Source organism: Bombina bombina, chromosome 4 (assembly GCF_027579735.1).
Source record: "Bombina bombina isolate aBomBom1 chromosome 4, aBomBom1.pri, whole genome shotgun sequence".
Classification (NCBI taxonomy): Eukaryota; Metazoa; Chordata; class Amphibia; order Anura; family Bombinatoridae; genus Bombina; species Bombina bombina.
The window spans coordinates 1,053,264,363-1,053,292,359 of NC_069502.1; the positions used below are offsets into that span (position 1 = coordinate 1,053,264,363).

Sequence of the window (27,997 nt, forward strand, 5' to 3'; positions counted from 1 at the left end):
TTGCAATACCAGAGAAACTGTGTAGGTTGGATAAATACTTTGCGGTACCGGCGAGTACTGACGTTTTTCCTATACCTAAGAGACTAACTGAAATTGTTACTAAGGAGTGGGATAGACCCGGTGTGCCGTTCTCACCCCCTCCAATATTTAGAAAGATGTTTCCAATAGACGCCACCACTCGGGACTTATGGCAAACGGTCCCCAAGGTGGAGGGAGCAGTTTCTACTTTAGCTAAGCGTACCACTATCCCGGTGGAGGATAGCTGTGCTTTCTCAGATCCAATGGATAAAAGATTAGAGGGTTACCTTAAGAAAATGTTTGTTCAACAAGGTTTTATATTACAACCCCTTGCATGTATCGCACCGATTACGGCTGCGGCAGCATTTTGGATTGAGTCGCTTGAAGAGAACCTTAGTTCCTCTACGCTAGACGACATTACGGACAGGCTTAGAGTCCTTAAACTAGCTAATTCTTTCATTTCGGAGGCCGTAGTACATTTAACCAAACTTACGGCTAAGAACTCAGGATTCGCCATACAGGCACGCAGGGCACTGTGGCTAAAATCCTGGTCAGCTGATGTTACTTCTAAGTCCAAATTACTTAATATACCTTTCAAGGGGCAGTCCTTATTCGGGCCCGGTTTGAAAGAAATTATCGCTGACATTACGGGAGGTAAGGGCCACGCCCTACCTCAAGACAAGGCCAAAGCTAAGGCTAGACAGTCTAATTTTCGTCCCTTTCGGAATTTCAAGACAGGAGCAGCATCAACCTCCACTGCACCAAAACAGGAAGGAGCTGTTGCTCGTTACAGGCAAGGCTGGAAGCCTAACCAGTCCTGGAACAAAAGCAAGCAGGCCAGGAAACCTGCTGCTGCCCCAAAGACAGCATGAACCGAGAGCCCCCGATCCGGGACCGGATCTAGTAGGGGGCAGACTCTCTCTCTTCGCCCAGGCCTGGGCAAGAGATGTTCAGGATCCCTGGGCACTAGAGATCATATCTCAGGGATACCTTCTAGACTTCAAATTATCTCCCCCAAGAGGGAGATTTCATCTGTCAAGGTTGTCAACAAACCAGATAAAGAAAGAAGCGTTTCTACGCTGCGTACAAGATCTGTTAACAATGGGAGTGATCCATCCGGTTCCGTGGTCGGAACAAGGACAAGGGTTCTACTCAAACCTGTTTGTGGTTCCCAAAAAAGAGGGAACTTTCAGGCCAATCTTAGATTTAAAGACTCTAAACAAATTCCTAAGAGTTCCATCGTTCAAAATGGAAACTATTCGGACAATCTTACCCATGATCCAAGAGGGTCAGTACATGACCACAGTGGATTTAAAGGATGCTTACCTTCACATACCGATCCACAAAGATCATCACCGGTATCTAAGGTTTGCCTTCTTAGACAGGCACTACCAGTTTGTAGCTCTTCCATTCGGATTGGCTACGGCTCCAAGAATCTTCACAAAGGTTCTGGGTGCCCTTCTAGCGGTACTAAGACCGCGAGGGATTTCGGTAGCTCCGTACCTAGACGACATTCTAATACAAGCTTCAAGTTTTCAAACTGCCAAGTCTCATACAGAGTTAGTTCTGGCATTTCTAAGGTCGCATGGATGGAAAGTGAACGAAAAGAAGAGTTCTCTCTTTCCTCTCACAAGAGTTCCATTCTTGGGGACTCTTATAGATTCTGTAAAAATGAAGATTTACCTGACAGAAGACAGGTTAACAAGACTTCAAAATGCATGCCGCGTCCTTCATTCCATTCAACACCCGTCAGTAGCTCAATGCATGGAGGTGATCGGCTTAATGGTAGCGGCAATGGACATAGTACCTTTTGCACGCCTACACCTCAGACCGCTGCAATTATGCATGCTAAGTCAGTGGAATGGGGATTACTCAGATTTGTCCCCTACTCTGAATCTGAATCAAGAGACCAGAAATTCTCTTCTATGGTGGCTTTATCGGCCACACCTGTCCAGGGGGATGCCATTCAGCAGGCCAGACTGGACAATTGTAACAACAGACGCCAGCCTACTAGGTTGGGGCGCTGTCTGGAATTCTCTGAAGGCTCAGGGACTATGGAATCAGGAGGAGAGTCTCCTACCAATAAACATTCTGGAATTGAGAGCAGTTCTCAATGCCCTTCTGGCTTGGCCCCAGTTAACAACTCGGGGGTTCACCAGGTTTCAGTCGGACAACATCACGACTGTAGCTTACATCAACCATCAGGGAGGGACAAGAAGCTCCCTAGCAATGATGGAAGTATCAAAGATAATTCGCTGGGCAGAGTCTCACTCTTGCCACCTGTCAGCAATCCACATCCCGGGAGTGGAGAACTGGGAGGCGGATTTCTTGAGTCGCCAGACTTTTCATCCGGGGGAGTGGGAACTTCATCCGGAGGTCTTTGCCCAAATACTTCGACGTTGGGGCAAACCAGAGATAGATCTCATGGCGTCTCGCCAGAACGCCAAACTTCCTCGCTACGGGTCCAGATCCAGGGATCCGGGAGCAGTTCTGATAGATGCTTTGACAGCACCTTGGAAATTCAGGATGGCTTATGTGTTTCCACCCTTCCCGCTGCTTCCTCGATTGATTGCCAAAATCAAACAGGAGTGAGCATCAGTAATTCTAATAGCACCTGCTTGGCCACGCAGGACTTGGTATGCAGATCTAGTGGACATGTCATCCTGTCCGCCTTGGTCTCTACCTCTAAGACAGGACCTTCTGATACAGGGTCCATTCAAACATCAAAATCTAACTTCTCTGAAGCTGACTGCTTGGAAATTGAACGCTTGATTTTATCAAAACGTGGTTTTTCTGAGTCGGTTATTGATACCCTGATTCAGGCTAGGAAGCCTGTTACCAGAAGGATTTACCATAAAATATGGCGGAAATACCTATACTGGTGCGAATCCAAAGGTTACTCCTGGAGTAAGGTTAGGATCGCTAGGATATTGTCTTTTCTACAAGAAGGTTTAGAAAAGGGTTTATCAGCTAGTTCATTAAAGGGACAGATTTCAGCTCTGTCCATCTTGTTACACAGACGTCTGTCAGAAAATCCAGACGTCCAGTCCTTTTGTCAGGCTTTAGCTAGGATCAAGCCTGTGTTTAAAGCTGTTGCTCCACCATGGAGTTTAAACTTAGTTCTTAACGTTTTACAGGGTGTTCCGTTTGAACCCCTTCATTCCATTGATATAAAAATGTTATCTTGGAAAGTTCTGTTTTTAATGGCTATTTCCTCGGCTCGAAGAGTCTCTGAGTTATCAGCCTTACATTGTGATTCCCCTTATCTGATTTTTCACTCAGACAAGGTAGTTCTGCGTACTAAACCTGGGTTCTTACCTAAGGTAGTCACTAACAGGAACATCAATCAAGAGATTGTTGTCCCATCCTTGTGTCCAAATCCTTCTTCAAAGAAGGAACGTCTTTTACACAATCTGGATGTAGTTCGTGCCCTCAAGTTCTACTTGCAGGCAACTAAAGATTTTCGCCAAACTTCTTCCTTGTTTGTCGTTTACTCTGGACAGAGGAGAGGTCAAAAAGCTTCTGCTACCTCTCTCTCTTTTTGGCTTCGTAGCATAATACGTTTAGCCTATGAGACTGCTGGACAGCAGCCTCCTGAAAGAATTACAGCTCACTCCACTAGAGCTGTGGCTTCCACTTGGGCCTTTAAGAATGAGGCCTCTGTTGAACAGATTTGCAAGGCTGCAACTTGGTCTTCGCTTCATACTTTTTCCAAATTTTACAAATTTGACACTTTTGCTTCTTCGGAGGCTATTTTTGGGAGAAAGGTTCTTCAGGCAGTGGTTCCTTCTGTATAATGAGCCTGCCTATCCCTCCCGTCATCCGTGTACTTTTGCTTTGGTATTGGTATCCCAGAAGTAATGATGACCCGTGGACTGATCACACATAACAGAAGAAAACATAATTTATGCTTACCTGATAAATTCCTTTCTTCTGTTGTGTGATCAGTCCACGGCCCGCCCTGTTTTAAGGCAGGTAAATATCTTTTAAATTATACTCCAGTCACCACTTCACCCTTGGTTACTCCTTTCTCGTTGATTCTTGGTCGAATGACTGGGACTGACGTAGAGGGGAGGAGCTATATGCAGCTCTGCTGGGTGAATCCTCTTGCATTTCCTGTTGGGGAGGAGTTATATCCCAGAAGTAATGATGACCCGTGGACTGATCACACAACAGAAGAAAGGAATTTATCAGGTAAGCATAAATTATGTTTTTTTATTCTTCTATCAAGAGTTTGTTATTTTGTTTGTGCCGGCTTGTACTATTTACTCTGCAGCAGAAAGTGATGAAGATTTCTGCCGAGAGGAATATGATTTTAGCACCAGTAACTAAAATCCATTGCTGTTCCCACGCAGGACTGTTGAAACCAGAGAACTTCAGTTGGGGGGAACAGGTTGCAGGTTTAACTGCTTCAGGTATGATCAGTCATTTTTCTAACAAGACCTAGTAATGCTAGAAGACTGTCAGCAATCCCCTCTGGGATAGATAAGCCATTTTTCTTAGACTCTGTATAAAATTATGGCTTATATTAAGGGCTCTATGCTGGTTGACACTATTGTGGGCTAAATCGATTGCTTTTTAGCATGTTTTCACTATAAATAAGGTGTTTTTTAAGACTTTAAAACACTTTTGGGGTTTTATTTTGCGCACTTATTTGGACACCTATTCTAGTCAGAAAGGCCCCTCCACTCTGGAATGAAGAGGGAGGAGGCCTCATTTTCAGGCCTCAATTGCACAGTTGTTTTGCTTAGGCAGTTCATGCAGCTTCACGTGGGGAGTCCAGAGGCATCAGGAAAAGACTCCAGAGAGGCTTATTTCCTACTAAAATAATCCCTAAGGAAGGTAAAGGCCACTGTGGCATAGTACTGTAGTGTTTTTAACAGGTTAATTGCTGTTATTAGCTCCGGTTTGGGCATTAAGGGGTTAATTGGTCTGAAAATTTGTGTGCAATCATTTCAAAGCATTAAGACACTGTGGTGAAAATTTCATTAAAATCGGATGTTTATTTGATGTTTTTTTGATGTTTTAGTAATAAAGTGTGCACTTTTATTATTTAAAGACACAGTAACGTTTTTGTCAAAAATAATTTTTATTGCATTGAAGATCTGTTTAAGTCTGTCAAACATGTCTGACCCTTCAGATAACCTATGTTCTGTATGTTCAAAGGCCAAGATGGTTCCCCCATTAAATTTATGTGTGAAGTGTGCCATAGCGTCCAAACAGCTTAAAGACCTACAATCACGCTTAAAGATATAGCCCAAGATGATTCTTTAGCTGTGTCAACACCAGCTATGCCCGCGCAAGCGATGCCCAGTACATCTAGCGCGCCAATTGCTATTACTATGCAACAGTTAGCAGCAGTAATGGATAATTCTCTCGCAGCATTTTTATCCAAACTGCCAGCTTTTCCTAGGAAGCGTGATTGCTCAGTTTTAAATACAGAAAATGAGCAAGCAGACGCAGAGGATAATTTATCTGTAGTGCCCTCACATCAATCTGACTTGGCGGTGAGGGAGGGCCTGTCTGAGGGAGAAATTTCTGACACAGGAAAAGTTTCTCAGCAGGCAGAGCCTGATACCATAGCATTTAAATTTAAGCTTGAACACCTCCGCGCTCTACTTAAGGAGGTCCTAGCTTCTCTTGATGATTGTGACCCTTTGGTGGTCCCAGAAAAATTGTGTAAAATGGACAAATTCTTAGAGGTCCCAGTACACACTGATGCGTTTCCGATACCTAAGAGGGTGGCAGATATAGTGAATAAGGAGTGGGAGAAGCCAGGTGTACCTTTTGTTCCCCCTCCTATATTTAAGAAAATGTTCCCCATTGTTGACCCCAGAAGGGACGCGTGGCAGACGTTCCCTAAGGTAGAGGGGGCAGTTTCAACGCTAGCTAAGCGCACAACTATACCAATAGAAGACAGTTGCGCTTTCAAAGATCCTATGGATAAAAAATTAGAAGGTTTACTTAAGAAAATTTTTGTTCAACAAGGTTTTCTTCTTCAACCAATTTCTTGCATTATTCCTGTAACCACTGCAGCTGCTTTTTGGTTTGAGGAATTAGAAACTCGCTCCAGAAGGAGACTTCTTATGATGAAGTCATGGATAGAATTCACGCCCTGAAGTTGGCTAATTCTTTCATTACAGATGCCGTTTTTCAGTTAGTTAAATTTGCGTGGCGAAAAATTCTGGTTTCGCAATAGTGGCGCGTAGGGCGCTTTGGCTAAAATCGTAGTCGGCGGATGTGTCGTCCAAAACAAAATTGCTTAATATTCCTTTCAAGGGTAAGACCCTATTCGGGCCAGAGTTGAAAGAAATTATTTCAGATATCACTGGGGGAAAGGGCCATGTCCTTCCACAGGATAGACCTTTCAAAGCTAAAAATAAGTCTAATTTTCGTTCCTTTCGCAATTTCAGGAACGGACCGGCTTCTACCTCTACAGCCACTAGGCAAGAGGGTAACGCACCCCAGCCCAAACCAGCATGGAAACCATTGCAAGGCTGGAACAAGGGTAAACAGGCCAAAAAGCCTGCTGCTGCTACCAAGACAGCATGAAGGGGTAGCCCCCGATCCAGGACCGGATCTAGTAGGGGGCAGACTTTCTCTCTTTGCTCAGGCCTGGGCAAGAGATGTTCCGGACCCCTGGGCACTAGAAATTGTCTCTCAGGGGTATCTTCTAGAATTCAAGGGCCTTCCTCCAAGGGGAAGGGTCCACATGTCTCGCTTATCTTTAGACCAGATAAAGAGACAGGCATTCTTACATTGCGTAGAAGACCTTTTAAAAATGGGAGTGATAAACCCAGTTCCAACAGCAGAACAAGCACTGGGATTTTACTCAAACCTGTTTGTAGTTCCCAAAAAGGAAGGAACTTTCAGGCCAATTCTGGATTTAAAGATCCTAAACAAATTCCTCAGAGTTCCATCATTCAAAATGGAAACCATTCGGACAATTTTACCAATGATCCAGGAGGGTCAATATATGACTACCGTGGACTTAAAGGATGCGTACCTGCATATTCCTATCCACAAAGATCACCATCAGTTTCTGAGGTTCGCCTTTCTGGACAAGCATTACCAGTTCATGGCTCTTCCCTTCGGATTGGCCACTGCTCCCAGAATTTTCACAAAGGTGCTAGGGTCTCTTCTAGCGGTGCTAAGGCCAAGGGGCATTGCAGTAGCACCTTACCTAGACGACATTTTATTACAGGCGTCGTCCTTTCACAAAGCAAGGGCTCATACGGACATTGTTCTAGCCTTTCTAAGGTCTCACGGGTGGAAGGTGAACATAGAAAAAAGTTCTCTGTCCCCGTTCACAAGGGTTCCCTTCCTGGGAACAATAATAGACTCGGTAGAAATGAAAATCTTTCTGACAGAGGTCAGGAAATTAAAACTTTTGAACACTTGTCGAGTTCTTCAATCCATTCCTCAACCCTCCATAGCTCAGTGCATGGAGGTAATAGGACTAATGGTTGCGGCAATGGACGTGGTTCCTTTTGCTCTAATTCATTTAAGACCATTACAACTGTGCATGCTCAAACAATGGAATGGGGATTATGCAGATTTGTCTCCCCAGATTCAGATGGACCAGCAAACCAGAGACTCACTCCTCTGGTGGTTGTCTCAGGATCACCTGTCTCAGGGAATGAGTTTCCGAAGACCGGAGTGGATCATTGTCACGACCGACGCCAGCCTCTTAAGGTGGGGCGCGGTCTGCAAGTCCCTGAAGACTCAGGGTCTATGTTCTCGGGAAGAATCTCTGCTCCCGATAAACATTTTGGAATTGAGAGCGATATTCAATGCGCTCCAGGCATGGCCTCAACTAGCGGAGGCCAAATTCATCAGATTTCAGTCGGACAACATGACGACTGTAGCGTACATCAATCATCAGGGGGGAACAAAGAGTTCCCTGGCGATGAGAGAGGTATTAATACTATAATGAGAGGGCGCTAAAGCTAAAGTAACTTGACACACCTAATCATATGAATAATACATACAATGGAGGTTAAGAATAATCAATTTTACTCAGTATTTTAAAAGATAACAGGGACGTCTCCCTAATAAAGATACATTTCTCATACAAAATAAAAAACAATAAAAATCGATCAGAATAACAATATTACAAAATATCTATAAGGAATACCACCTTATTAAAAATATCAAAAAATATCAAAAAATAAAGATGTCAAAAATTAAAGATGTGTTCAAAAACTAGTTAAAAAATAAAATACGGGTTTTCAAGTTCCGATCATTACATATATCTTATGGTGAATCTTCAACTTATAATGTCCCTTTATCCGGAGTTAGTCCAATGGACCTTTCTGATAATACAACAGGTGTTAGTTCGATATAGCTTTGCTTGTAATTTTGTAAGTGTAACTTTCACTCTATAGCCGTAATATGTAACAATGTTCCATTTGTTATATGTATATAACAGAATCTGTTTAAGTACACCAAAGTGTATTATTTTATGTCTTTTGTATCCGTATATCACCTCTGAATGTGGACAGTTATAACAGTGACTCACGTAATGTTGCAGCAGCTACGGTCAGATTGCTGCTGGTGTCGGTCTGATTGCCTTTAGCACGCCGCTCTTTGCGTATGTGAGGCTTGTCAACCTTAGGCTTTTCGTCCTCCGTAAAAAAGACTCACCGCTCCTTGCGTATGCGAGTCCTGCTGGATCCCGGCTGACGGCCCCTGGGATGTAAGACACGCCGTTTCTTACGTGTGAATGATCCACTGTGTCCCGGTTCAAATGAATGAATGGTTTGAGCAAACACCCGCTCTTAGCGTATTACACGCGCGGGCTAAAACTAGGTACCTAGTGTAGTGGGTTCTTGGCAGGTGAGCAACTTCCTCCTTCTACGCGTTTCACCCGTATATCTGGGCTTTTTCAAGATGTCAGTTGCTCCCAGAACTTTCATTTAAAAATCTGCCGGTTCTTTCTTATTGGTTGATCAGTTTCTAATACTTTTGACTTAAGGTGGATTTGTGGAATCATTGTATTTTAGGTGGAATTTTGGGGGTGATATGTTTATACGACTTTTGTTTGCTATATCGGTTCTCTATTTTTCTAAAATTGAAAACATTTATATAAAAATTAATAAAAAATATATAAAAAGTATGGACGTAATTATGAAAAAAAGTATATGTAAAAAGCATATAGAATATTATTTCAGGGTGGTAATTCCAAAGGGTGGTATTCTACTTAATATATTGATCTATATAAACATGTATATGTTTGAGATTATATTTTATGAGTAGTCATGAAATATATTATTTCCGGGTGGTAATTCCAAAGGGTGGCGATCTGCTTAATATATAGGTCTATATGAACATGTATATGTTTGACATTATATTTTATAAGTGGTCGTGAAATATATTCTTAATGTGTGAATAGATATTAATTTTTTGGTCACCTTAATATTATATATATGTTATTTTTGTGTTCCTCATTCTTAATTAATTGTTATTTGGTTATAGTCTCCACCTTTTGTAAACTATAAAGAGATGGTGAATGAACTATCTAGATATCGGGTCTTAATGTGCCATATAAAGTCCTAACCTGGACATTTCCATTATGATAATATAATTATGTCGACTTGAAAATTGATGTGGATTTAGTACCATGGATACCGGATTAGATATTAAAATTTACTATTATGGTATATTACTTTTAGGATTTAATCTCCTAGAAATGGAGACAGATGATACCATAGATACTAAATTAGATACTAAAAGTATTTTTGCTGTGTATATTATTCTTAGGATTTAATCTCCTATAACCTTATAAAATGTTCCTGTAATTTGATTTACATTGGAGAGACCACCCGAATGTTACGGGACAGAATCCGAGAACATTTATGTAATATCGATAAAGGTAACCTTGACACCCACCTATATAAACATTTCAGGGATATTCATAATAACAACTTACAACATTTCAAATTCTGGGGTATATGTAAAGTAAGAGGGGATTGGAGAGGGGGCAATTTTGAGACCAAACTCCTAAAAAAAGAATCAGAATTAATATATAAATTGGACACCCTCTATCCAAGAGGTCTAAATTCAGAGATGGACTTGTCTCCATTTCTAGGAGATTAAATCCTAAGAATAATATACACAGCAAAAATACTTTTAGTATCTAATTTAGTATCTATGGTATCATCTGTCTCCATTTCTAGGAGATTAAATCCTAAAAGTAATATACCATAATAGTAAATTTTAATATCTAATCCGGTATCCATGGTACTAAATCCACATCAATTTTCAAGTTGACATAATTATATTATCATAATGGAAATGTCCAGGTTAGGACTTTATATGGCACATTAAGACCCGATATCTAGATAGTTCATTCACCATCTCTTTATAGTTTACAAAAGGTGGAGACTATAACCAAATAACAATTAATTAAGAATGAGGAACACAAAAATAACATATATATAATATTAAGGTGACCAAAAAATTAATATCTATTCACACATTAAGAATATATTTCACGACCACTTATAAAATATAATGTCAAACATATACATGTTCATATAGACCTATATATTAAGCAGATCGCCACCCTTTGGAATTACCACCCGGAAATAATATATTTCATGACTACTCATAAAATATAATGTCAAACATATACATGTTTATATAGATCAATATATTAAGTAGAATACCACCCTTTGGAATTACCACCCTGAAATAATATTCTATATGCTTTTTACATATACTTTTTTTCATAATTACGTCCATACTTTTTATATATTTTTTATTAATTTTTATATAAATGTTTTCAATTTTAGAAAAATAGAGAACCGATATAGCAAACAAAAGTCGTATAAACATATCACCCCAAAATTCCACCTAAAATACAATGATTCCACAAATCCACCTTAAGTCAAAAGTATTAGAAACTGATCAACCAATAAGAAAGAACCGGCAGATTTTTAAATGAAGTTCTGGGAGCAACTGACATCTTGAAAAAGCCCAGATATACGGGTGAAACGCGTAGAAGGAGGAAGTTGCTCACCTGCCAAGAACCCACTACACTAGGTACCTAGTTTTAGCCCGCGCGTGTAATACGCTAAGAGCGGGTGTTTGCTCAAACCATTCATTCATTTGAACCGGGACACAGTGGATCATTCACACGCAAGAAACGGCGTGTCTTACATCCCAGGGGCCGTCAGCCGGGATCCAGCAGGACTCGCATACGCAAGGAGCGGTGAGTCTTTTTTACGGAGGACGAAAAGCCTAAGGTTGACAAGCCTCACATACGCAAAGAGCGGCGTGCTAAAGGCAATCAGACCGACACCAGCAGCAATCTGACCGTAGCTGCTGCAACATTACGTGAGTCACTGTTATAACTGTCCACATTCAGAGGTGATATACGGATACAAAAGACATAAAATAATACACTTTGGTGTACTTAAACAGATTCTGTTATATACATATAACAAATGGAACATTGTTACATATTACGGCTATAGAGTGAAAGTTACACTTACAAAATTACAAGCAAAGCTATATCGAACTAACACCTGTTGTATTATCAGAAAGGTCCATTGGACTAACTCCGGATAAAGGGACATTATAAGTTGAAGATTCACCATAAGATATATGTAATGATCGGAACTTGAAAACCCGTATTTTATTTTTTAACTAGTTTTTGAACACATCTTTAATTTTTGACATCTTTATTTTTTGATATTTTTTGATATTTTTAATAGGGTGGTATTCCTTATAGATATTTTGTAATATTGTTATTCTGATCGATTTTTATTGTTTTTTATTTTGTATGAGAAATGTATCTTTATTAGGGAGACGTCCCTGTTATCTTTTAAAATACTGAGTAAAATTGATTATTCTTAACCTCCATTGTATGTATTATTCATATGATTAGGTGTGTCAAGTTACTTTAGCTTTAGCGCCCTCTCATTATAGTATTAGTTTGATATAATATCTATTTGGGGGAGATAGTTGGAGAGTGGCAAAGGTATCTTCTTGGATTTTAGCGCTGTATATCTTGTGTTTTTTCTGATGAGAGAGGTATCCAAGATCATCAAATAGGCAGAGGATCACTCCTGCCATCTATCAGCAATTCACATCCCAGGAGTGGACAACTGGGAAGCGGATTATCTGAGTCGTCAGACTTTCCATCCGGGGGAGTGGGAACTCCACCCAGAGGTTTTTACTCAGCTGACCCAGCTATGGGGCATTCCAGATCTGGCGTCACGTCAGAACTCCAAAGTTACACGTTACGGGTCCAGGTCCAGGGATCCCAAGGTGACATTGGTAGATGCCTTAGTAGCGCCTTGGTCGTTCAGTCTAGCTTATGTCTTTCCACCGTTTCCCCTTCTCCCCCGGCTAGTAGCCAGGATCAAACAGGAGAAGGCTTCGGTAATTCTGATAGCTCCTGCGTGGCCACGCAGGACTTGGTATGCAGACCTGGTGAATATGTCATCGGTTCCACCATGGAAGCTGCCTTTGAGGCAGGACCTTCTAATTCAAGGTCCATTTGAACATCCAAACCTAGTTTCTCTGCAACTGACTGCTTGGAGATTGAACGCTTGATTCTAGCTAAGCGTGGATTTTCGGAATCAGTTATAGATACTCTGATCCAGGCTAGAAAGCCTGTCACCAGGAAAATTTACCATAAGATATGGCGGAAATATCTTTGCTGGTGCGAATCCAAGGGTTACTCATGGAGTAAGATTAGGATTCCAAGGATACTATCTTTTCTCCAAGAAGGATTGGAGAAAGGTCTGTCAGCTAGTTCTTTAAAGGGACAGATATCTGCTCTGTCTGTTTTGTTACACAAGCGTCTGGCAGCCATGCCAGATATTCAGGCGTTTGTACAGACTTTAGTCAGAATCAAGCCTGTCTACAGACCTGTGGCTCCTCCATGGAGTCTAAATTTAGTTATTTCAGTTCTTCAAGGGGTTCCGTTTGAACCTCTACATTCCATAGATATTAAGTTACTATCTTGGAAAGTTTTGTTTTTAGTAGCTATTTCTTCTGCTAGAAGAGTTTCTGAATTGTCTGCTTTGCAGTGTAATTCACCCTATCTGGTGTTTCATACAGATAAGGTCGTTTTACGTACCAAACCTGGTTTTCTTCCAAAAGTGGTTTCCAATAAGAATATCAACCAGGAAATAGTTGTTCCTTCTCTGTGTCCTAATCCAGTTTCTAACAAGGAACGTCTGTTACACAATCTTGATGTGGCTGAAAAGCATCATCCGGTTGGCTTATGAGACTGCTGGAAGGCAGCATCCTGAACAAATTACAGCTCACTCTACTAGAGCTGTGGCTTCCACATGGGCTTTCAAGAATGAGGCTTCTGTTGAACAGATTTGTAAGGCAGCGACTTGGTCTTCACTGCATACGTTTGCCAAATTTTACAAATTCGATACTTTTGCTTCTTCCGAGGCTATTTTTGGGAGAAAGGTTTTGCAAGCAGTGGTGCCTTCCGTTTAGGTTACCTGACTTGTTCCCTCCCTTCATCCGTTTCCTAAAGCTTTGGTATTGGTTCCCACAAGTAAGGATGAAGCCGTGGACCGGATACACCAATGTAGGAGAAAACAGAATTTATGTTTACCTGATAAATTTCTTTCTCCTACGGTGTATCCGGTCCACGGCCCGCCCTGGCATTTTGGTCAGGTTTAAATTTATTTTTTGTAAACTACAGTCACCACTGCACCCTATGGTTCTCCTTTTTCTCCTAACCGTCGGTAGAATGACTGGGGGGGCGGAGCCTGAGGGGAGCTATATGGACAGCTCTGCTGTGTGCTCTCTTTGCCACTTCCTGTAGGGATTGAGAATATCCCACAAGTAAGGATGAAGCCGTGGACCGGATACACCGTAGGAGAAAGAAATGTATCAGGTAAACATAAATTCTGTTTTTGCAGAAATACTTCAATTCATGTTTTTTAAATACTTTGCTGCACATCTCAAGGTACAGTCTAGAACCAATACATCATTTTGATTACTTATTGTTACAAACCAGAGAAGCATCCTGCAACTGGTCCCACATCTATAATCTTGCAAGAAGTACATGAATCATTTAAATATTCATTGTTTATTAGGAGCCGAAAAAGTCCACCAAGCTCCGCCCATCTATTGCATGTATATTTTTCTATGTTGTCTATCCAATAACGATCGACTTTTAAAGAAGTTTTCCTACTCTCACTTGCTGATTTGTGCATGTGCAATTTGAAATAACTAACTGAAAAATATTAAACGTGCACTGCTAAACTGTCATACAAGAAAACCATTAACTGGACAAGAAGAAAGCTGTGGGCAGAGCTTGGCAGCCATTTTCAACTGCTAACAAACAATGATTATTTAACCGTTTCATGTATTTCATACAGGTTTATAGATGTGGAACCCATTGTAAGATACTTGTCTGGTAACAATAAATAATTAATAATAAGTATTGGGTCTAGACTGTCCCTTTAAGGCACATTTTTTGTTTCATTGTAGCTTTGTGCTACGTATTATAATGAGCTAAAATACTACATTGTATCTCTGCATAAAGTAAGACATACAGAGCCTCTGAATATTTGTCTTTTCTTATTCTTTGTCTGAAGGAGTGGCGACAGTGTTGGCTACTTTTGATGTTACAATTGGGAAAAAAAAGGTACAAGTGGCAGGTTGCAGAGTCCAGAAAGGAGTGTTGGATAAAAAGATGACATTTAAATTAATCCGTGGTACAGATGTACTCTGGGAAGGTAAGTTACAGACTGATCTGGGTAGTAGCTTCATAAAAAATGTGGTGTAAAATATATTTTTCTTTAAGTATGTGCTTATTACAGAGCATGTTTTATGTTACACATTTGTACTGGTCAATGGCTTATTTCTGTATATATGTTACAAATTATGTTTAAAGGGACATTCTAGACAATAGTATACTGTGACCAAACAGCCCCAATTTCAAGTATCCAGAATTCATGTATTAATGCATGTGGTGACATTTTCTGACCCTACACAATTGTTGATTGGTGAGTATGATCCGTGCATTAGATTGCTTGTCAGTCAAGCTAGTGCAGAAGAGCGCATTTACCAACCAGCAGCTAAATTATACCCGCAGATTGTCGTCTAAGACATTTTAATGTAGTGTTTTTGTTGGGGTTTTTTTTATTATTAAATCTGCTTCTAAAGTTCCCTTTAAATATTAATTTTATCAATTTAAACTAAAAAATCAACATGGTTTTTAAAAGGTTTTTTTTTTTTTTCTATTTGTATGTTTTTGTTTCTATTTTAAAATACTTCTGTTTCTTGCTACTTTTACTTTTCTTGGAGAGGAATGACTTAGGGCAAAATTTATCAAGCCCCGAAAAAATGCGCCTAAAAAGTCGCGATTATTTTCGCAATAGTTCGCAATGTGTGAATTCAAAAATGTCGCCAGTATTTATCAAAATTCTAGAGACATTTTTGGGGCAAAACTTTTTTGCGATGTCAAGCGAATGGCTGATCCTAGTTTTCTTGCGAAAATGTAATTTTCACTTTATTTATCAATCTTAATTTTAGACACCAATAAATGGTTTATTGTTTTAATCAAGTGATTGTTTAAAAGAATGCTATTTCTTATATATTAAAGTTAGTTTTATTTTGCCCCTTCTTTGGCTCTCTTTCATTAAGGAAGGTTGCCCGTTTTTTGGAGCTCATCTTCGTTCTTTTTAATACACTCATTTCAATTGCACTTAAATTATTTTACTTTTTTATAATATATTTATTATTATTCAGGATCTGCGCCTTGTTGTGGGCAATTTCTAACCCTAGATAAAGCAAGTAAAAGACATATTTCCATTTTCCCTCCAGACAAACAACAATATTGCTCTTTATTTTTCACTCCTCGCAACCTACAAATTGGCGAGATTAAAAGCAGTGAATATTACATGCACCACTTTTCATAAATATATGAGAACTGTGAATATATACGGGCATTTTAAAATGCCAATAGAGATTAATACAAGAATTAGGCATTTCCAGACAACTTATTCGCATATACTTAAGACTTGCGAATGTTATGAGTCAATTTGTTCGCACATATGAAAAGTTGCGACTTTATTGGCGCATAACCTTTCATAAATATGGTGATATCATTTGTGAGGTTTTTTTTGACGACAAATGTGAGAATATTCTTATTCTCACTTTGATAAATCTTGCCCTAGTCTATCTTGTAATTCACATGCAAAAATATTTCCTATTAAAAGACATTGTTTAGAGAGCTTTCTTTCTTCTGATACGAAACAATGTTGATCAACTTTATGGAATACAGAAGTATTAACTTAAAACACAGTAGACTATATTTTTTAAATATCTGATTGTTTTATTTTTATTATTTATCTTTTGCCCTTACTCTGTACATATACATCCATAATTGTGTGCATTTTATAAGCTATTTACTGTTTGTTATATTTTTTAAAACCTTAAATTGTCTCTTAAATAGACATTTCAGCCATAACTGGAATCCACATTGATGCATTTCAATTTTGAATAGAAGCAATTTTGTAATAAACATTTAATAGCAAAAATGCTTCTAATAAAAGCTACAGCTGTTTCAAAAGTTTATTTAAGTTTGCTCCGTGCACCAGCATTTTAAACACAGCACTTGTTCAGACAGCCTAAGGTGCTTGTATCATCTGGTAGGGACTCAGTTTGTTAATGGCTGATATGATGTCATCCCCACTGGCACTCTGAGCAGCTGCATTATTTACTGAGAAATTCTAGCAATGCTTCACATTTATATGTAGACTAAAATGCTAATACTAAAACTGTGATAACTTTTACTAGAAGCATTTTTGACAATACATGTATACTTGAAATATGTTTCTATTATATATAAAGATGTTATTCCTCTGTGTGCATTTCAATTTTAAACCGGAATGTCCCTTTAATTTAAATAGCTAGTCCAGGGGAAAAACATTATCCCAACATATTGCAACACGCTGTTGTTTTAGTTCAAAACACTTTTATATTGTTTTTATTCTCTCAATCATAGAGTCTATCACTTACAACTTTTTCCCCTATAAATTATAAAAAAAAATATATTTCTCCAACATAGGTGTGTCCGGTCCACGGCGTCATCCTTACTTGTGGGATATTCTCTTCCCCAACAGGAAATGGCAAAGAGCCCAGCAAAGCTGGTCACATGATCCCTCCTAGGCTCCGCCTTCCCCAGTCATTCTCTTTGCCGTTGTACAGGCAACATCTCCACGGAGATGGCTTAGAGTTTTTTGATGTTTAAATGTAGTTTTTATTCTTCAATCAAGAGTTTGTTATTTTAAAATAGTGCTGGTATGTACTATTTACTCTGAAACAGAAAAGAGATGAAGATTTCTGTTTGTAAGAGGAAAATGATTTTAGCAACCGTTACTAAAATCGATGGCTGTTTCCACACAGGACTGTTGAGAGGAATTAACTTCAGTTGGGGGAAACAGTGAGCAGACTTTTGCTGCTTGAGGTATGACACATTTCTAACAAGACTTGGTAATGCTGGAAGCTGTCATTTTCCCTATGGGATCCGGTAAGCCATTTTTATTAAATAAGAATAAAGGGCTTCACAAGGGCTTTAAAGACTGGTGGACATTTTTCTGGGCTAAAACGATTGATTTATAAGCATTTTTAATAGTTTATAGCTTTGAGGAGTTATTTTATTCTTGGGAATTATGTTAAATAACCGGCAGGCACTGTATTGGACACCTTTTTCACTGGGGGCCTTCTCTAATCATAGGCAGAGCCTCATTTTCGCGCCACTAATGCGCAGTTGTTTTTGGGAAGCAAGGCATGCAGATGCATGTGTGAGGAGCTCAGATACATAGAAAAAGCTTACTGAAGGCGTCATTTGGTATCGTATTCCCCTCTGGGCTTGGTTGGGTCTCAGCAAAGCAGATACCAGGGACTGTATAGGGGTTAAATATAAAAACGGCTCAGGTTCCGTTATTTTAAGAGTTAAAGCTTTCAAATTTGGTGTGCAATACTTTTAAGGCTTTAAGACACTGTGGTGAAATTTTGGTGAATTTTGAACAATTCCTTCATACTTTTTCACATATTCAGTAATAAAATGTGTTCAGTTTAAAATTTAAAGTGACAGTAACGGTTTTATTTTAAAACGTTTTTTGTACTTTGTTATCAAGTTTATGCCTGTTTAACATGTCTGAACTATCAGATAGACTATGTTCTGTATGTGAGGAAGCCAAGGTTCCTTCTCATTTAAATAGATGTGATGTATGTGACACAAAATTTAGAGAAAATGATGCCCAAGATGATTCCTCAAGTGAGGGGAGTAAGCATGGTACTGCATCTTCCCCTCCTTCGTCTACGCCAGTCTTGCCCACACAGGAGGCCCCTAGTACATCTAGTGCGCCAATACTCCTTACTATGCAACAATTAACGGCTGTAATGGATAATTCTATCAAAAACATTTTAGCCAAAATGCCCACTTATCAGCGAAAGCGCGACTGCTCTGTTTTAGAAAATACCGAAGAGCATGAGGACGCTGATGATAATGGTTCTGACATGCCCCTACACCAGTCTGAGGGGGCCAGGGAGGTTTTGTCTGAGGGAGAAATTTCAGATTCAGGGAAAATTTCTCAACAAGCTGAACCTGATGTGATTACATTCAAATTTAAATTGGAACATCTCCGCGCTCTGCTTAAGGAGGTGTTATCTACTCTGGATGATTGTGACAATTTGGTCATTCCAGAGAAATTATGTAAGATGGACAAGTTCCTAGAGGTCCCGGGGCCCCCCGAAGCTTTTCCTATACCCAAGCAGGTGGCGGACATTGTAAACAAAGAATGGGAAAGGCCCGGCATACCTTTTGTCCCTCCCCCTATATTTAAGAAATTGTTTCCTATGGTCGACCCCAGAAAGGACTTATGGCAGACAGTCCCCAAGGTCGAGGGGGCGGTTTCTACTCTAAATAAACGCACTACTATCCCTATAGAAGATAGTTGTGCTTTCAAAGATCCTATGGATAAAAATTAGAGGGTTTGCTTAAAAAGATGTTTGTTCAGCAAGGTTACCTTCTACAACCAATTTCATGCATTGTTCCTGTCACTACAGCAGCGTGTTTCTGGTTCGATGAACTATAAAAGTCGCTCAATAAAGATTCTTCTTATGAGGAGATTATGGACAGAATTCATGCTCTTAAATTGGCTAACTCTTTTACTTTAGACGCCACTTTGCAATTGGCTAGATTAGCGGCGAAAAATTTGGGGTTTGCTATTGTGGCGCGCAGAGCGCTTTGGCTAAAATCTTGGTCAGCGGATGCGTCTTCCAAGAACAAATTGCTTAACATACCTTTCAAGGGGAAAACGCTGTTTGGCCCTGACTTGAAAGAGATTATTTCAGATATCACTGGGGGTAAGGGCCACGCCCTTCCTCAGGATAGGTCTTTTAAGGCTAAAAATAAACCAAATTTTCGTCCCTTTCGCAGAAACGGACCAGCCCCAAGTTCTACATCCTCTAAGCAAGAGGGTAATACTTCTCAAACCAAGCCAGCCTGGAGGCCAATGCAAGGCTGGAACAAAGGTAAGCAGGCCAAGAATCCTGCCACTGCTACCAAGACAGCATGAGATGTTGGCCCCCGATCCGGGACCGGATCTGGTGGGGGGCAGACTTTCTCTCTTCGCTCAGGCTTGGGCAAGAGATGTTCTGGATCCTTGGGCGCTAGAAGTAGTCTCCCAAGGTTATCTTCTGGAATTCAAGGAGCTACCCCCAAGGGGGAGGTTCCACAGGTCTCAATTGTCTTCAGACCACATAAAAAGACAGGCATTCTTACATTGTGTAGAAGACCTGTTAAAAATGGGAGTGATTCATCCTGTTCCATTAGGAGAACAAGGGATGGGATTCTACTCCAATCTGTTCATAGTTCCCAAAAAAGAGGGAACATTCAGACCAATCTTAGATCTCAAGATCCTAAACAAATTTCTCAAGGTTCCATCGTTCAAAATGGAAACCATTCGGACAATTCTTCCTACCATCCAGGAAGGTCAATTCATGACCACGGTGGATTTAAAGGATGCGTATCTACATATTCCTATCCACAAGGAACATCATCGGTTCCTAAGGTTCGCCTTTCTGGACAAGCATTACCAGTTTGTGGCACTTCCATTCGGATTAGCCACTGCTCCAAGAATTTTCACAAAGGTACTAGGGTCCCTTCTAGCGGTGCTAAGACCAAGGGGCATTGCAGTAGTACCTTACTTGGACGACATACTGATTCAAGCGTCGTCTCTACCACAAGCAAAGGCTCATACGGACATTGTCCTGGCCTTTCTCAGATCTCACGGGTGGAAAGTGAACGTAGAAAAAAGTTCTCTATCTCCGTCAACAAGAGTTCCCTTCTTGGGAACAATAATAGACTCCTTAGAAATGAGGATTTTTCTGACAGAGGACAGAAAATCAAAACTTCTAAGCTCTTGTCAAGTACTTCATTCTGTTCTTCTTCCTTCCATAGCGCAGTGCATGGAAGTAATAGGTTTGATGGTCGCGGCAATGGACATAGTTCCTTTTGCGCAAATTCATCTAAGACCATTACAACTGTGCATGCTCAGTCAGTGGAATGGGGATTATACAGACTTGTCTCCGACGATACAAGTAGATCAGAGGACCAGAGATTCACTCCGTTGGTGGCTGACCCTGGACAACCTGTCACAAGGGATGAGCTTCCGCAGACCAGAGTGGGTCATTGTCACGACCGACGCCAGTCTGGTGGGCTGGGGCGCGGTCTGGGAACCCCTGAAAGCTCAGGGTCTTTGGTCTCGGGAAGAATCTCTTCTCCCGATAAATATTCTGGAACTGAGAGCGATATTCAATGCTCTCAAGGCTTGGCCTCAGCTAGCAAAGGCCAAATTCATACGGTTTCAATCAGACAACATGACGACTGTTGCGTATATCAACCATCAGGGGGGAACAAGGAGTTCCCTGGCGATGGAGGAAGTGACCAAAATAATTCAATGGGCGGAGACTCACTCCTGCCACTTGTCTGCAATCCACATCCCAGGAGTGGAAAATTGGGAAGCGGATTTTCTGAGTCGTCAGACATTTCATCCGGGGGAGTGGGAACTCCATCCGGAAATCTTTGCCCAAATAATTCAATTGTGGGGCATTCCAGACATGGATCTGTTGGCGTCTCGTCAGAACTTCAAGGTTCCTTGCTACGGGTCCAGATCCAGGGATCCCAAGGCGACTCTAGTGGATGCACTAGTAGCACCTTGGAGCTTCAACCTAGCTTATGTGTTCCCACCGTTTCCTCTCATTCCCAGGCTGGTAGCCAGGATCAAACAGGAGAGGGTATCGGTGATATTGATAGCTCCTGCGTGGCCACGCAGGACTTGGTATGCAGATCTGGTGAATATGTCATCGGCTCCTCCATGGAGGCTACCTTTGAGACAGGACCTTCTTGTTCAAGGTCCGTTCGAACATCCGAATCTGGCCTCACTCCAACTGACTGCTTGGAGATTGAACGCTTGATTTTATCAAAGCGAGGGTTCTCAGATTCTGTCATTGATACTCTTGTTCAGGCCAGAAAGCCTGTAACTAGAAAGATCTACCATAAAATATGGAAAAAATATATCTGTTGGTGTGAATCTAAAGGATTCCCATGGAACAAGATAAAAATTCCTAAGATTCTATCCTTTCTTCAAGAAGGTTTGGAGAAAGGATTATCTGCAAGTTCTTTGAAGGGACAGATTTCTGCTTTATCTGTTTTACTTCACAAAAAGCTGGCGGCTGTGCCAGATGTTCAAGCTTTTGTTCAGGCTCTGGTTAGAATCAAGCCTGTTTACAAACCTTTGACTCCTCCTTGGAGTCTTAATTTAGTTCTTTCAGTTCTTCAGGGGGTTCCGTTTGAACCCCTACTTTCCGTTGATATCAAGTTATTATCTTGGAAAGTTTTGTTTTTGGTTGCAATTTCTTCTGCTAGAAGAGTTTCAGAGTTATCTGCTCTGCAGTGTTCTCCTCCTTATCTGGTGTTCCATGCAGATAAGGTGGTTTTGCGTACTAAACCTGGTTTTCTTCCGAAAGTTGTTTCTAACAAAAATTTTAACCAGGAGATAGTCGTGCCTTCTTTGTGTCCGAATCCAGTTTCAAAGAAGGAACGTTTGTTGCACAATTTGGATGTAGTTCGTGCTCTAAAATTCTATTTAGAGGCTACAAAGGATTTCAGACAAACATCTTCCTTGTTTGTTGTTTATTCTGGTAAAAGGAGAGGTCAAAAAGCAACTTCTACCTCTCTCTCTTTTTGGCTTAAAAGCATCATCAGATTGGCTTATGAGACTGCCGGACGGCAGCCTCCTGAAAGAATCACAGCTCATTCCACTAGGGCCGTGGCTTCCACATGGGCCTTCAAGAACGAGGCTTCTGTTGATCAGCTATGTAAGGCAGCGACTTGGTCTTCACTGCACACTTTTACTAAATTTTACAAATTTGATACTTTTGCTTCTTCTGAGGCTATTTTTGGGAGAAAGGTTTTGCAAGCCGTGGTGCCTTCCATCTAGGTGACCTGATTTGCTCCCTCCCATCATCCGTGTCCTAAAGCTTTGGTATTGGTTCCCACAAGTAAGGATGACGCCGTGGACCGGACACACCTATGTTGGAGAAAACAGAATTTATGTTTACCTGATAAATTACTTTCTCCAACGGTGTGTCCGGTCCACGGCCCGCCCTGGTTTTTTAATCAGGTCTGATGATTTATTTTCTCTAACTACAGTCACCACGGTATCATATGATTTCTCCTATGCAAATATTCCTCCTTTACGTCGGTCGAATGACTGGGGAAAGCGGAGCCTAGGAGGGATCATGTGACCAGCTTTGCTGGGCTCTTTGCCATTTCCTGTTGGGGAAGAGAATATTCCACAAGTAAGGATGACGCCGTGGACCGGACACACCGTTGGAGAAAGTAATTTATCAGGTAAACATAAATTCTGTTATCATTTGAATCTATTTTTCCTTCTTCACCCTTAGGTATAATTGATTACTTTCATCAATATATTATTTTTGTTCACAGGATCTCTAACCTCTCTTAAACACCACAAGGATGATGTCCAGACAATAAAAACAGGAGTTGAATGTGGCCTAAGTTTGGATAAAGACATAGAAGTGAAAACTGGTGATGAAATTGTTTGTGTAGAAGAAAAAGAAGTGCAGCAGAAAATCTCATGGGACCCTGGATTTTAAATATCTATTTTTGCCTTCAGGGACAACAATAAAATTATTTCTTTGTATTTAACATATTGTGGTATATTTATTTTACTTTAATTTCCCAGGAGCAACAAATATGGCTCTTAATACAATCAGATTTAAAGGGGCTGTGAACAAAAAGCGCCATGTTGTTTGAAACTATTAGAAAAAGGTTTTAAAGTAAGTATAATATATCCAGTCAGGTTAAGAGTAGAGTTGAAAGAGAGAATTCAAATATTTGACAATAAAGAAGAAATTAATTCGTACCTTACAAGGAAAAAAATCTGTATGTATTAGATTCCGAAAGCATAATACCTTTAAAATATAACTTTATGTTTGGAAAGTATAACAGGATTGTTTCTGCAGGAAAATTTATTTTAAAGTGATTTCTAACTGAAAAAAAAAGATTTCTACTCCATCAAGAGATCCACTATGTTATCTGATATTAAGGGGACAGTATACTATAAAATAGTTTTTCCCCAATGTGTTTGCAATTACTTTTTTTACCAGCTGCAGAGTATAAAATGTATGAGAATTTGCTTTTTAATGCTTATTTGTGTATATGAATTAGCTGATTTTGTGATTTGAAGCCACAAGCTAATAAAATGGGTTGAGCTTGTAGGTATAATCAGATCTCATTACTTTATTACATTGTGTACATATACCTGCTTCTTTATTTTATATCTGTCTATAAACCAATCACCAATACTTGGAAAGAACAATGGAAAATTAACATTTTATTACCTTATCTCTTCTATAACCCACTGGGAGTGTAATTTCTTCTACTGGCTGTGTTAACACAGCTTGGCCTGGAGGCCAGAAACTTTCAGGATGGGTGGGGATACCAAAGGATAAATATACTATTTTAACTGCCAATATAAGGGTAATGGAAATACTTGTAAACAATTTAATACACTCCAGCAGGTAATGTGGATCATTAGAAACAAATTAAAGGGGAGAACATTTTTGAGTAAACTGCCCCTTTAATGGTATTACTGAAATAGGTTATAATTGTGCTTAATGTGATCTTATGTAATGTGGGTGGTATGTCATCTGTCCAATAAAGCGTAAAACAATATTGAAACATCTGAAAAATCTAAATGCTGGTATAGCTTTAATTCAAGAGACTCATCTAAATGAACTAGAAACAAAAAAATGTAAATCTAGTTGGGTTGGAGAGGGGATAAATACACCATAATTGAAGGATGAAAGGAGTAGCAATTTTATTTAAGAAGGGTCTCCATTATTAAATCCCTGAGGAAGCATTGGCTCATCAAGATAGATATATTTGCAAGTGGAATTAAATTATCAAAAGTATTATAGGTAAAATATATGGATCTAACAAATATGATTTACAATTTTGGAAATTATACAAAATAAAATGTTACAAACTTACAGGTACATTACAAGTTATGGGCACAACGGGGTGCGAAACGCCTCCATTGCGCTGCCATTACAAGTTTTGAAACAGCCGGCCCGTGCTTGCGATATAGTTGCGTTGAGCTCCATACCGCACAAAATACAAGCGCTGATTTTATGTGCTCGTACACGCTTTCCCCATAGACATCAATGGGGAGAGCGAGTTATAAAAAAAAACTAACACCAGCGATCGCGGAATGAAAAGCTCCGTAACGCAGCCCCATTGATGTCTATGGGGGAAAAAAAGTTACGTTTAAACCTAACACCCTAACATAAACTCCACATCTAAACACCCCTAATCTGCTGCCCCGACATTGCTGACATCTACATAATATTAACCCCTAATCTACCGCTCCCGACATCAACGCCACCTAAATAAATCTATTAACCCCTAATTTGCCACTCCCGATATCGCTGCCACTAAAGTTATTAACCCCTATTCCCCTGCACCCCAACATCGCCCACACTATAATAAATCTTTTAACCCCTATTCTGCCGCTCCCTGACATCCCTGCCGCTAAATAAAGTTATTAACCCCTAAACCTCTGGCCTCCCACATCACTACCCAGGGCTGCCACTAGAAATTTTGGGGCCCCTGACATAACCATTGATCAGGGCCCCCCCCCCCCCTCCTTTGATATGTGCAATTTTTGACTAAGTGACTAAAACGGATATGCACTTTATTCTTAAGTGTCTATTTAAACTTGGAAATGTTGTAAAGGTAGTAACATACAGACACACTCATACACTGAAACACACACACACTCACTTAAGGATTCAGATATAGACACTCTAGCAGACATGCAAAAACCACACTAAGACACAGACACTCGACACTTGTTTACATTGACCTGACAAGTAATGAGGTAAACTACAGTTTTGTAAAAAAAAAGGAGATTTAGAAAACAAAATATGGAGTTCTGATTATCTTTTTGTAAAGGAAGATGCCAACTAAATGATGACAACAGCATGCAGTGGCTGAAAGGAAGGGCCCTGAATGGTCAAAATGTCCTAAAAGGAAACAGACAATGGACACACGCACACACAAACTCAAATTTGCACATACACCCAAGGAAACACCGACAGAGACAGCCTCAGAAAACACACAAAGACATACACACACACACACACAGAGACACCCACAGAAAACACACAAAGACATACACACACAGAGAGACAACCACATAAAACACAGAAAGGCATTCATACATACACACACCATCACTGAGACACACAGAAAACACACAAAGACACACACACACCCTCACAGAGACATCCACAGAAAACACAGACATACATACACACGCACACACCCTCATAGAGACATCCACAGAAAATACACAAAGACAAACATACACATACCCTCGCAGAGACACCCATAAAAAGCTCAGACATATACACACACCCTCACAGATATCCACAGAAAATGTACAAAGACATACACACCCACCCTCACAGAGAGACCCACAGAAAAAAATACATACACACTCATAGAGACACAAACCAAAGCACTAAGACAAAAACACAGACACCCACAGAAACACTCATAGGAGGAAACATTTATGCACCTTGCATCCCCTAAATCAACAGTGTGTCACATGCATGATATAAAAAATTGCAGAAATTAGGAGATCACTTTTTAAAGTATCATATTTGTAAATGTGCAAACAAAAATAATTCTGTGAATTCAAAATTGTAAATTAATGATCTGGGTAGATGGCTAGATGAAGAAAAGTACTTTTAAAAGGTTGACATATGTTTGTTTGTTTTTTTCCCCATTTTCCCCAACCAAGAGCACCACTTCAAATATAGTGTACATATGTTCCCATCTGTCAGCTGTACTTATGGATTTTGAAAATGCTGTACTCTATATGGTCTTGGTGGAACCGTAAGCTGTGGTACTCATACCATTCGATCTGGTTAAATGCAGGATTTAGGCTTGTTGGTATGTATTTCAAAATGAAGTGAGCTGTAGTGTAAACTAAACAGTTTTAAGTTAACCTGTCTCATTTCAAACACTGAGCAATCTTAGTCTGAGAGTATAATATTTTATGCAGGTGTAAAAATCTTAGATAAAATGCCTCCTTGAATGTGGAAAGTCCTTGCATAAAGGGGCAGTAAACTGGAATGTAATATATATGTATAAATAAAAAAAATGCATATCTGCCATTTTGCCAAAAGGACACCTACCATTTGTGTATTGAGGAGGAAACATTTCTGCATGGTTTTAAATATAGAATTTCTACAGCATTGTCAAATAATCATAAATACACTGCTGCTAAACAAATATGTTTTTATGGACCCCTGGCCCCACCAAAGAAATAAAAAACATTTGCTAAGTAAGTCCTAATTCCTCTGCAAATGAAAGTGATCTGCCGTCTGGCTCAGGCACACACTGTACAAACAAAGTGCCAAGTCTGTCTCACACTGTGCATAGTGGTTTAGTGCACAGTCAGAAATCCTCTCAAATGCTAATACTTTACTCCTTGTAATAACATTTCCCATGCCCAATTAGCACTCTGCTGTAGTACCCACTAGTGGCTGCCAAAATTAAAAAAAATTTTTTTTTAGTTCTTGCCTCATGGGGCCACCCTGGCCCATTGGGCCCCTGACAGGAGTCACCCCTGTCACCCCCTGATGGCGGCCCTGTCACTACCACTAAATAAACCTATTAACACCTAAACCACCAGCCCCCCAAATCGCAAAAACCTAAATTAAACTATATTAACCCCTAAACCTAACCGTAACCCTAACACCCCCTAACTTTAACATAATTAAAATAGAGCTAAATTAAAGTTACAATTATTAACTAAATAATACCTATTTAAAACTAAATACATACTTACCTGTGAAATAAAACCTAAGCTAGCAACAATATAACTAATAGTTATATTGTAGCTAGCTTAGGTTTTATTTTTATTTCATGGGTAAGTTTGTATTTATTTTAACTAGGTAGACTACTTAGTAAAGGGTATTCAGCTCTTTTGCTGCCCATTAAAAATAAAAAATGGCTATTCTAAAAAGAAAAACCCACCCCAAAACGAAAAAAAAATTACAAAATAACAAACAAATTATCCAAAATAATAACAATTATTCCTATTCTAATACCCATTTTAGAAAAAAACACCCCAAAATAAAAGAAACCTAATCTATAATAAACTACCAATAGCCCTTATAAGGGCCTTTTGTAGGGCATTGCCCTAAAGAAATCAGCTGTTTTTCGAAACAAAAATACAAAGACCCACTAACATTAAACCCCCACCCCCCAAACCCACAAAATAAAAAAAGCTATCTAAAAAAAACCTAATCTACCCATTGCTCTTAAAAGGGCATTTAGCTCTTTTTCTTGCCCTTAAAAGGGCATTTAGCTCTTTTAAGAAAT

General features: G+C 39.8%; 1 protein-coding gene across 1 annotated transcript in view; it reads left to right on the plus strand.

Moving 5' to 3' along the window:
* MTIF2 (mitochondrial translational initiation factor 2) overlaps positions 1-23,245 on the plus strand; it is a 168,922-nt gene extending 145,677 nt beyond the window's left edge. The window contains exons 13-14 of the mRNA XM_053712192.1: positions 14,598-14,738; positions 23,024-23,245. Coding sequence (XP_053568167.1) covers positions 14,598-14,738; positions 23,024-23,193 — 311 coding nt within the window. The 3' untranslated portion in view covers positions 23,194-23,245. The remainder of the gene's footprint in view (positions 1-14,597; positions 14,739-23,023) is intronic.
* Positions 23,246-27,997: the final 4,752 nt, after the last annotated feature.